We start from the raw sequence: 11,590 nt of genomic DNA, 5'->3' as shown, positions 1-11,590 counted from the left end.
TTTTATCCATAATATGAGATTAAGCCAACTTACCATCCTCCAAAGCCATAATCAACAACACTCAAGTCCCAACCATTTTACTTACCACAAGAGAATTCATCCATAACTTGCCCATAAGGCCACAAATTTCAATTCATCATAGATAGATGTAGAAAATCATAAGAGTCACTAATACAATCCAATCCAAACACAATTTCATAAACTTTGAATCATAAGCAAAAGACCCACTTCATAAGCAAATTTAGGAATTTAGGGAAAACATGGGTTCTTCAAGGAATTCCATACGAAATCATCTTAAAAACATTAATCAAACATTAAATCATCAATATAATGGCTTAGGAAACGTTTTGCCAATGAACCCATGCTTAGATTAGAATTTGAGATTTTTGTTCTTTGAAACACTTTTGAAACCCTTTTGATTGGACTCCTTGAAAGAAAGATTGATCAAGGATCAAGGGTCACCATACCTTTGTTAAGATTCCCCAAGAAAATTGATGAAGAAACCACCTTCAAACCAAGCCCTGGCTCCAAGTTCTTGACCTTCTTAAATAGAAGATTGTAGAGAGAAATATTTGAGAGGATTTCTTTTTAATTCTAATTGGAGTGACTTAAAAATGGAAGAATTTGTCTAAAAGGGTTTATAATTGCTAGGAAAGGAATAGAATAGCATAGGGTCAATTTTTGGAAAAGGACTAAGGACCCATAAAGTCTTAACTTAAAAATTTTCACTAAACCCGTCTAAGCTCGTCCTTTTTTTTGCAGCCTGACAGTGCTTCAATATTTCAGGCATAACTTTTTACTCCGAGGTCGGAATTGGGCAAACTCGGTGGCGTTGGAAAGAGGACTCAAAGACCTATCATAGGATAGGTAATGGCCCACCTAATTCATTTTGAGCTAAGAGATATGACCATTTAAAGTTGACCCTTACAACTCACTAGTTCAAATGACTAGTTTCCGGACGTCACGGTCATTTCTCATCATTCATCAAGTTCTCAACTCCAAACTCACATGTGAGGCTCTAGTTTCACTAGTTCGTTTTTAGAGTCGTTACAATACCTTTCTTCCAATTCAGCCCACAATTCCTGTGCATTGTTAACGTACTGCAGACTATCCCTTAGACCTGGTGACAAGGAATTCAAAATCCAAGAGATTACCATATCATCACACCTCTCCCACTGCTGGAAGCTAGGATCCTCTGGATTTGGTTTTACAACTTTCCCATTGATAAAACCTGTCTTACTCTTAACTGACAAGGCCCTAAGAACAACTCTCCTCCAAGATCTATAACCAGTACCATCGAAAACTCCAGGCAATAGGGATGAACCTGCATTCTCGAAAGGGTGTAGATAGAAAGGACTAGGAATCTCAAATCCTAAACCGTGGATGTAGAACCACTTGGAATTGGATCAACTTGTTGATCAACCATATCGAAAAGAGATCGAGAAACAAATTCAATTTGAGGAACAACAACTGAAACTCAAAATTGAAACAGCAAAAAAAACTCGAAGAAAAAAATCTCTTTGAGAATTGAAGCTCACAGACTGTTGTAGATGCGGAAAGGAAATAGGATCTATGCCCTGTGCTCTGATACCATGAGAAAATCAACACATTGTGATGCCAGACAATCAAATTCCTCCATTGATGAACATCAAGTTCATATGAGAAAGGAAGAAGAAAGTTCTGGAAGAGCTAAATGGAAAAGAAACTGTTTCATTGAATGAAAAATTAAGTAGTGATTGTTACATGTGACTCTGTATATAGATACACGAATTGTAAGCTAGCTAACCAACTTATGCAAAATCTGACTTTCTGTAACCAACTCTAACTAACTAACTCTGTGAAGCAGTAACAGTGCTAACTAACTCTGTGAACTTTAACTAACTTATATTTCATCAAAAATTAAAAGGGAAAAAAGAAATAATAAATAAAGGTTATCACTACACCATAATATATCCAACTTTGAGACTGCAGTAATGGCGAAACAGATCCATGTGAATATAAGCAAATCAAGACAGACGAAATGAATTCTCAGTCCTAGACCAGTGCGCTTATTCTACCATGTGAGTTTGAAACAAACGGTTGAGACTCGAGATGATGAAGAAGGATTCCCATACTGTCTAGTAGAGCTCTCAACTTCAATTTCTTTAAGGTAGTGCCTCCAGCATTTGATACGTCTCGAGTCACAACAGACAGTAGCAATCTCTCTTTGCATTAGTTTCTCCCTCAAAAACTATACCAAAAGCAGCACAAGAATCACAACACTGATATGCTTTGTATTATATAAGAAACAAAAATCCTATATACAAGCAAAGACAGGAAAATCAAATTCACCTGTACAAAATCCTCATTGTGCTCCCAGGTTCTATCAATTGACAGAGTCTCTGGATGACAAGTCCAAAGCAGACCATCTAACAGAGTTTCAAAATTTAGAGACTCCATAACTTTCTTTATCTTCACATGCTTGACAACAGATAGTGGGCAGGACAACGTTCCATTTAGTTCTTCCACGATGAATGTATTCTTGATCATCAACGACAAAAGAGATAATCAAATGTCACAAAAACTAAACATTAACAAAAAAAAGTGAAAATGGAATTCAGACTTACAGTCGTTGAATCTATAGACAGAACAAGTAAATTTAGTTGTTTGAATCTAGATAGATATCCCTTCAATTTTTGAAACCAACTCGTGCTTAGATGATCACTGGGCATTAATTTGAGATAACATTCCTGCAGAGAAGATGTTGTCATAGAGAATATGTCAGGCAATTTACGAGCACCATATTCAAAACGGATCAGGTTTGGAGCGGCGATCACAATTTCCTTTAGACTCTTGCCAGAACGGAATGTTAACTGTCTAAGCATACAACTCGAAAATTTAAGCGTCACCAACTTGAAACAAAAGTTCAATTCTAATTTCTCAAGAAGGGGCAGTTCAGAAACAAGATTTTCTACCACCAGATCTGTAATCAGCTCAAATGTTATGCTCAATTCTTTCAGAAGCTTGAAAGTAGTCACGTCAAACTTTAACTCGCTGTTACATCCTCTGTATTCTAGACTTTGAAGATTAACAGCTTGAATCCGGATACTTCTATATTCCCAAGTTATTTCATTTGATTGATGTATTGTAAGCTTTATAAATCTGGGGAGATCAGATATCAATAGATCTTTTACTCCTTCACACCTGATGAGACGTAGATCTTCTACCGCTGGACAAGCAGAACAAATTTCCAAGATCGTCTGTTCTTCCAACAGAACATCAGTTAGAGATAGCTCTCTCAATTTAGTAAGCTTCATATGATCAACAATTAGAGGGAAGTCTAGCTTAAAACCGCCCAATCTCAGAACAATCAGTGATTTAGCTGTAAATGTTGTACCTGGCAAACTGTACCAGTCTTCTCCATACTGGCGCTTAATATGAACATCTAACTCTTTGATGCAGTTATTGGTAGCCAATCTTATCCATTCATCGATGCAAGACACATTTCTTAGATATGACAGTTTAAGAAAAAGCCTGAATTTCTCTATTATTGCTTTTTGGACGCGGAGATTTACCAATGAGCCATCTATAATATTTAGAAAAGCATCTCTTACATCAGCTTGTTCCGATTCCTCTTTTTCTGTAGACAGGAGTTTCCATAAGGAAAGGTTTTGACCGAAATCAAATGTAAATAGAGGAAGCGAATTCCAGACTTTCAGCCATGTCTTGGAGAGCACACTAGTTTGAGCTGCATCTTTGGCAGGTAGGAAGAATAGTATGTGCAGCAAAATAGGGTCAGGTAGTTGAGAGATTTGATCCATTACTCTACTTTTTCCTCGAGTGGTCATCTTTCCTGAAAATTAATAAGGCAAAAACATACATTAAACTACACATCTAGTTAATTTTATTCTGATATCAAAGTAAGAGGATCAAATTCGTACAAGGAACTGCGCTATTTCAGAAAATTGTATCACTTCACAAAAAAATGATGTCAACTGCAAGTTAAAAGGGCAAGTTTATGTATTATGCCAATTTCGAAACATCATACATGGATTAGCAACTACAGTTAAAACGTTACTCAAAGTAAGGATACTGATCTGCTACAATTACGTCCTACTAAACCACCTTCATCATGACTCATGAGCATTCAAGCAAAAGAATAAAGGCATTTCAGAATCGCAAAATGAATCACAATCAGCAACAAGAGCAATCGTCATTTCAGAAAAATAAATCAGAGGAGTCTTTAAATCAGCATTCAACCAGTAAAAGAAGCAGCAGCAATTTCATAATACACGGATAAAATAAATATGCTGTAATCTTTGCATCAACTAATAATACAGGGGACAATTTTGGTAAAATCGTACACTAATTTTTAGTTTGAAACTCCAAAAAAAAAAAAACAATAAATTGGACGCAAGCCCTCACCAAAACACAGTTATCCGAGCTGGGATTTGAGCAACAATATAACGGATTGCCGTAAATGGCGTTTTCCGGTACTAAACCCTAAAATATAATGAGAATTTCTCAATCAAATTTTGGAGATACGTACCAAAAAGACTGGACTGTTCAATCAAATTTCTGAATATTTCAAAGCCTTAAATAACTTATTATTATCAATTGAGGAAAATATTGTGTAATTTAATACGTATCTTTATTTTATGAGACATTAATTTGATTGATTTTCCTAAAATACTAAGACCATGTTTAGAATTATTGTTAGAACTTCTATTTTTATTTTAAAATCAGATTCTTACATGTAATCCCATGAATATAGCCAATCTTTGATAGTGTTGTGATTGGGTAGCCATTACGAAACCACAATAATTAAAAAAATCAATTAATTTAGTTCAAATGTTAAGTGCATGAATCAAATTAAAACTAATTTCAAATACGATTGATATAAAGTTGTCACAAAATGGATACACATGAAGCGAAAAAAAATCCAGATACAAATGAAATAACAATATCAAAATCGGGTTTCACATTTAGTAAGTAAAAAATAAGCTCATAATATATCAACTTATACTTTATCCCGTGTTGAGGTTTCAACTCCCACTAATAATTTCATAAATATTCTTCTCATTAGTGGGTTGGTTTAGATTTTCCTTCAACAATAATAAAAAAAATTTAACCCATAATTATTTTTTAACATCTTGTATGGACCTTAAAACCTCTTTTTAATGACTATCAATTTAAAAGTTGAGAGTTCGAAGCTAAAAGGGCAAAAAAATTGATCAAAAATTTAGGAAAGACAACAAAAATAAGTTTGAAATGAAAAAAGTAACATTTAAACGATAGGGGTGACAATGTCTAAATCAAGATTGTAATTGCAAGTTGCAGCTCCCTATGCGCCTTACAAGGCACAGCTCCCTATGCGCAGTTCCTCAAACTAATGAATTCGATCTAATTGTTAGAACGTAAATGTGTTTATGGTGATCCGGGAAATAAACTGATCATAATTTTTACTTTTTATTATAATTGGTGGAAACAGAAAATTTACATGGAAAATTTTAGAGGCCAAATTTTATTTTATTTTTTAATATTTGAGAAAGGTGCGGGGCCCTATGCGTCTTACAAGGCACAGACAGTCTGCAACTTGTAAGTCACTGTCTCCTTGCGCCTTGTAAGGAGCATAGGGAGATGTGCCTTGCAATTGCAACCTTGATTTAGACGCCGTCTCCCTTGGCGTATAAATGTTATCATTTTGATTTTAAACTTATTTTGTTGCTTTTTAAAAAAATTTGATTAATTTTTTATCTTGTAGGCTCCGAACTCCACTTTCGATTACCAATTAAAAGTGGACTAAAGTTTAAGTTATATTTTTTATTCATCACACCAAACAGTGCTTACATCCGGGTTGAATAAGTTAAAGGATCCTTACTTTATTGGGTAGGGCCATGATGAAGTGTATTCCTCTATCAAAAAATGGAGGTTTGATAATATGACATGCATGTCAAACATGTGTCTTGCATTTTCTTAGTCAAAGACAATAATAGGGTGACTTTATTATTCTAAAAAATAATGACCTTACAGAAATAAAATTGAGTAACTTTATTATCGGATAAAAATGACTCATAAATTGGATGACATTCAAGATATTAACTTTCATCAAGATTTGACTAATTTATATTTGCCTCCCAAATATTAGCATGCAATATTTTTTTTCAGGGATAGACATCAAAAGAAGAGACTCACAAAACATTTCGTTTTGCTCAAAGGATAACTAATAAGTCTTCTATCTTTTTGTTTGTCTTTGAGAAAATCAATACTCTTTTGACTACGTAATTGCAATTACATGAATAAATTTAGTTCAAAAAGAAATAAAATTTTATGAACTTTGTTCTTTTTGTGTGTGGGCGTTTGGTCAAATTTCTTGGTAAAATTTGAAAAAAAAAAATAGTTTTTGTTTTCAAAAATAAAAAATGATATTTGAAAATTGGAGTAGTATGTATATGCTCATGAATATAAATTATTTTTAACTTTTTTACGAGTAAAAGAAAAGCTGAACAGGGAAAAAGACATACGATCAATTATTGGCTCATTTCCCCAAATTGTCTAGTGGCATTCTTACGTGTGTCACTTTAACAAACAAATGGTCCAGATTTGTTTAATAATTTCTGACCCAAGTGATTAGTTACTGTTTGTTGGAGAGACTTAAAGAGGAGAAAATCCTATTTGGGTGTGAAGAGAGGAGAGTGAACTATATAATATAATTTTGCACCATTTGATCTGTTTTTGTACTAAGGTGAACTTCTTTATTGCACCAGAAGAAGACCAAATACATCAGCAGTACCTTTCTTTTTTTCCAGGTTTGAACTTTTGAAAGTTTTGTTTGAATTAATATGTACAAGTATTCAGTTGTTTAATTAGTGAATACAACGTTTGAAAAGATTGTATCATTTTTTATTACTACACAATATCACACAACAACGATTTGAAGTAAGGGTATGGATAAAGGATAAAATATGATTATCAAATAATAAGTGTAAAGACAAAATTAGAATTTTTTTTAAGGTCACACTGTTTCACAAATGTTGTTACCAAACGATTTAACAATTAGAACAAATATTGTATTTAAACTAAGATAATGCTTCTCTAATTGATGTTGTTGTTTTTTAAATCTAAGAAACAAATTATATATATTGATGGCTAATGCGGCTGTGATTTCTCTGGTACGATCTTTGGAGGAATTTGTTTTCAAAAATAAAAAATGATATTTGAAAATTGGAGTAGTATGTATATGCTCATGAATATAAATTATTTTTAACTTTTTTACGAGTAAAAGAAAAGCTGAACAGGGAAAAAGACATACGATCAATTATTGGCTCATTTCCCCAAATTGTCTAGTGGCATTCTTACGTGTGTCACTTTAACAAACAAATGGTCCAGATTTGTTTAATAATTTCTGACCCAAGTGATTAGTTACTGTTTGTTGGAGAGACTTAAAGAGGAGAAAATCCTATTTGGGTGTGAAGAGAGGAGAGTGAACTATATAATATAATTTTGCACCATTTGATCTGTTTTTGTACTAAGGTGAACTTCTTTATTGCACCAGAAGAAGACCAAATACATCAGCAGTACCTTTCTTTTTTTCCAGGTTTGAACTTTTGAAAGTTTTGTTTGAATTAATATGTACAAGTATTCAGTTGTTTAATTAGTGAATACAACGTTTGAAAAGATTGTATCATTTTTTATTACTACACAATATCACACAACAACGATTTGAAGTAAGGGTATGGATAAAGGATAAAATATGATTATCAAATAATAAGTGTAAAGACAAAATTAGAATTTTTTTTAAGGTCACACTGTTTCACAAATGTTGTTACCAAACGATTTAACAATTAGAACAAATATTGTATTTAAACTAAGATAATGCTTCTCTAATTGATGTTGTTGTTTTTTAAATCTAAGAAACAAATTATATATATTGATGGCTAATGCGGCTGTGATTTCTCTGGTACGATCTTTGGAGGAATTGGTGCAGCGAAAACCACATTTGATAAGTGATGAAACAAGAAGAATGGTGGATTCTGTCCTTGATAGTCTTGAATATTTCCAAGACTTTCTTGAGAGCACTAGCAAGAGAAGGCAAAAATATTGTAGAAAGGTTGAAGAGTTGGAGAGAGAGATTAGAATGGAAGTCGAAAAAGCAGAAGATGTGATTGAACTAAAGATCATGTATGGGATAATGAAAAAAGAGGGATTATCCAAGACTTTCTTGAGAACACTTGTAGGAAAGATTGATGCACCAAGGGAAAGAAAGGCAATACGCAAAACGTTGCTACCATTTGTAAAAAAGATTGATGCTGTGAAGAGTAATGTGATGGGAAGTAGTTTTGGTACAAATCAAGTTCAAGGCTATGATGATTCTACAAATGAGGATTTGTTGCCTGGTCTTTCATCGAGAAATGTTGCAAAACTGAATCCAGAAAATATTGTCGTGGGTCTTGAAGATGACCTCGTGAGAATAATCAGAAGACTAAAAGGGCCAACGTTAACTCGAGAGATTATCCCCATTTTAGGAATGGGGGGAATAGGAAAAACCACTCTTGCTAGAAAGGCTTTTGATGATTTTGAAACTAGGCATCGCTTTGACATCCGTATTTGGGTGACCGTATCTCAAGAGTATCGGATAAAAGGTATGCTGTTGGACATTCTTCGTTGTACTTCAGATGAGACCAATGAAAAGTCTAATGATCGGTTGATGGATATGATATACAAGAAGTTAAAGGGTTGGAGATATCTTGTTGTAATGGATGATATTTGGAGTAATGATGTCTGGGATCTTATGACAAGAACTTTTCCAGATGATAACAATGGGAGCCGAATTATTTTGACTAGTAGGCAAGAAGAGGTTGCTAATCATGCAGATCCTCATAGCAATCCTCATAAAATGAACCTCTTAAATTCAGATAATAGTTGGAAGTTACTTCGTGACAAAGTGTTTGGGGTAGAACATGCATGTCCTCCTGAATTGGAGGATATTGGAGAACAAGTAGCACAAAGATGCCAAGGACTGCCCTTAGCTCTTCTAGTGGTAGCGGGACATCTCTCTAAAATTTCTAGAACACAAGAAAGTTGGAAAGATGTTGCCAAAAGTGTAAGTAAAGTTGTTGCTGATGAATCAGATATATGTCTAGGAGTGCTTTCTATGAGTTACAATTACTTACCTGATCATCTTAAACCATGTTTCCTTTACATGGGAGTCTTTCCCGAAGACAGTGTTGTTAACATTGTTAGATTGATCAACTTATGGATTTCTGAGGGTTTTATATCAGATGAATTAGAGGGAAGAGATTGTTTGGAGGATCTTGTTAGCAGGAATCTGGTAATGGTTAGAAACAGGAGTTTTAATGGCGAGGCAAAAACATGTGGTGTCCATGATCTGATTCGTGATTTGATTTTAAGAGAAGCCGAGAAAGAGAAGTTCCTAGAGGTTACTAGAATTCATGAAGCCGCTAATCCTTCGGCAGAGAAGCTTAGAAGTGCTCGTCGCTATTGTTTCCATTCATGCGATCAGACTGTTTTTTGGAAGCTATCCAGTATCATCCGAACATTGCACTTCTTCGATGGATTTCAAAAACTTTCTAAACAAGTTCCTCTTTTGGTGTCCTTCAAATTGCTAAGAGTGTTGGCAATCCTAAATGTAACATTTCAAACATTCCCACTTGAGATAACAAAATTAGTACAACTCAGATACCTTCAATTCACTTGTTATGATGATATTCACTGGTCAGTGTCAAAGCTTCATAATCTGCAGACATTCATTCTTGGTTACGGAGTTGCAGGTTTATTACCTCCAACCATACCTGCGGGAATTTGGCAAATGAGCAACCTAAGGCATCTTCATATCGGCGACTTCTTTTCTTTCCCTATTCCATCGAACAAGCTACAAAATTTACAGGAACTCTCCCGTCTAGCTTTGACTAGCTGCACTTCTGAATTATTTTCTGCTATTCCCAATCTTAAAAAGCTGAAAATTATTGGAAATTATCTGATGGAAATGAAGAGAGAGCGCCTAAATAGCCTTTCCTGTTTAAAAAAACTTGAAATCTTGAAGTACAGGGATGACGGGATACAACCTTCCCAAATCCCAAGTAAGTATGTTTTGCCTGCATCACTGAAGAGGTTGACTTTAAGTTGCACTAGTTTACCATGGAAAGACATGGCAAATGTTATAACATTACCAAACCTCGAGGTGCTTAAAATTAAAGACAACGGATTTCTTGGTGATGAATGGATGTTAAACGATGAAGAGATTTTCAAGCAACTTAAGTTCCTCCTAATCAGTTGGACAGGTCTGAAGCACTGGAAAGCTGGTAGTGTTAACTTCCCAAAGCTGCAACGCCTATTTCTGAAAAGATGCATGAACCTGGAGAAAATCCCTCAAGACTTTGGGGAAATATGTACCTTGGAGTCAATAGAGTTGCATAAATGCAGTATATCTGCAGCTAAATCCGGCAAAGACATTCAAGAAGAACAGGAGAGCATGGGGAATGAATGCCTTAGTGTCCTCATCTATAATCATCCGTAAGACTCGTACCGTTTCAAAAATTATTGCTTCCTATCTCTATGTTATGTGCTCCGTTTTTCTTTCAAAATTGTCTCATGATATAGTTTAAAATTTTAAGAACATAGTCAAGGAAGTCTCCAACCAACTTAGGTTTGTTATATTGTCCTTTTGGACACCATTGATCTGATTCATGAATCATAATGAGTTCCTTCTGCTGTTGACAGGTCATCTTCAGCTCAGCATATTTGATCAACAACGTTGTGGAGAAAATGGTGTGCGTATGATTGACTCGACTCTCCAACAAGGGGAGATCACGTAACTTGTTCATTTGCAAGTTAAGTCTCTTTTCTGTTCCTTATAACAATGATTAAAGGACCTGATTGTTATGTAGGTTGTGTTGCTCTTTATTTTTGTAATTTTTTTGCAAGCTAGACATTATATGACTAGAATTCCATTGTCCTTTCCTGACGAGTTTGAGTAGTCTGATTTATTTAGTACTCTTTAATACCCCGAATTAACAAAAAACAAAAGAAATTTGGAGCTTGAGACAGACAGTTTACTAGAAGTCAAGATCATCTTGATGGAAAATGTTATGTATCAGTTAAAGCCCAATGGCAATACCTACAAGCAACTATTGGGATGAAATATAGGACAGAAGATCTTCACAAAGATTGATATCAAACGATCCAGGCCGAGTTGCCATCTAGTTTAAAAGGACTAGTAATTAGAAAGGCGAATTGTGATTATGCTTTGGCAAAGTTTCTGTTCCTCATCTCCTTATGCTTATCCTATTCTTGTTCCTTTAGGTCTCAATAAATTGTTCTTGTAGTATTTGTATTCCACTGTAATTCCGTTCAGTGATTATTATAACGGAAAAGGGTTAAAATTGCCCCTGAACTATGCGAAATAGACCACTTATACCCTCCATTTCATTTTGGGATCAAAAATACCTCGCAGTTATTCCAGGAGACCACAAATACCCTCAAGAGTTAACACCCCAATTTTTTAGTGACGTGGCAAGCCACATGGGACTAATCCCTCCACCTAAGCATTGCCAACTAAGATTCACTACAAAAGAACTTGACCTTTAGTGGC

At 34.7% G+C, this 11,590-nt stretch overlaps 2 protein-coding genes across 2 annotated transcripts; one reads left to right on the top strand and one right to left on the bottom strand.

Moving 5' to 3' along the window:
- Positions 1-1,960: 1,960 nt before the first annotated feature.
- Positions 1,961-3,825, bottom strand: LOC102585642 (putative F-box/LRR-repeat protein At5g02930). The gene is made up of 3 exons (XM_015313411.1): positions 2,607-3,825; positions 2,332-2,520; positions 1,961-2,230 (listed from the first exon to the last, which is right to left on the bottom strand). Exons 1-3 carry the CDS (start codon positions 3,798-3,800, stop codon positions 2,054-2,056), a joined length of 1,560 nt encoding a protein of 519 aa, XP_015168897.1. The 5' UTR covers positions 3,801-3,825; the 3' UTR covers positions 1,961-2,053.
- A 3,577-nt stretch (positions 3,826-7,402) lies between these two features.
- On the top strand, positions 7,403-10,963 carry LOC102585304 (putative late blight resistance protein homolog R1A-3). Its single transcript, XM_015313437.1, has 2 exons — positions 7,403-10,512; positions 10,720-10,963. Exons 1-2 carry the CDS (start codon positions 7,913-7,915, stop codon positions 10,742-10,744), a joined length of 2,625 nt encoding a protein of 874 aa, XP_015168923.1. The 5' UTR covers positions 7,403-7,912; the 3' UTR covers positions 10,745-10,963.
- The last annotated feature ends 627 nt before the right edge of the window (positions 10,964-11,590 follow it).

Source organism: Solanum tuberosum, unplaced genomic scaffold (assembly GCF_000226075.1).
Source record: "Solanum tuberosum cultivar DM 1-3 516 R44 unplaced genomic scaffold, SolTub_3.0 scf00246, whole genome shotgun sequence".
NCBI lineage: Eukaryota > Viridiplantae > Streptophyta > Magnoliopsida > Solanales > Solanaceae > Solanum > Solanum tuberosum.
Note: the sequence above shows the minus strand (reverse complement) of the source record. Positions and strands in the feature narration are given on the sequence as shown.

Bases quoted from the DNA above. Each gene is read 5' to 3' on its own strand.
- LOC102585642 (XM_015313411.1), bottom strand. From the start codon at position 3,800: ATGGATCAAATCTCTCAACTACCTGACCCTATTTTGCTGCACATACTA. The intron at 2,521-2,606 runs GTAAGTCTGAAT...TTGATGATCAAG, and splicing joins TGTCTATAGATTCAACGACT to AATACATTCATCGTGGAAGA. The intron at 2,231-2,331 runs GTGAATTTGATT...CTTTTGGTATAG, and splicing joins ACAATGAGGATTTTGTACAG to TTTTTGAGGGAGAAACTAAT.
- LOC102585304 (XM_015313437.1), top strand. From the start codon at position 7,913: ATGGCTAATGCGGCTGTGATTTCTCTGGTACGATCTTTGGAGGAATTG. The intron at 10,513-10,719 runs GTAAGACTCGTA...TGCTGTTGACAG, and splicing joins GTCCTCATCTATAATCATCC to GTCATCTTCAGCTCAGCATA.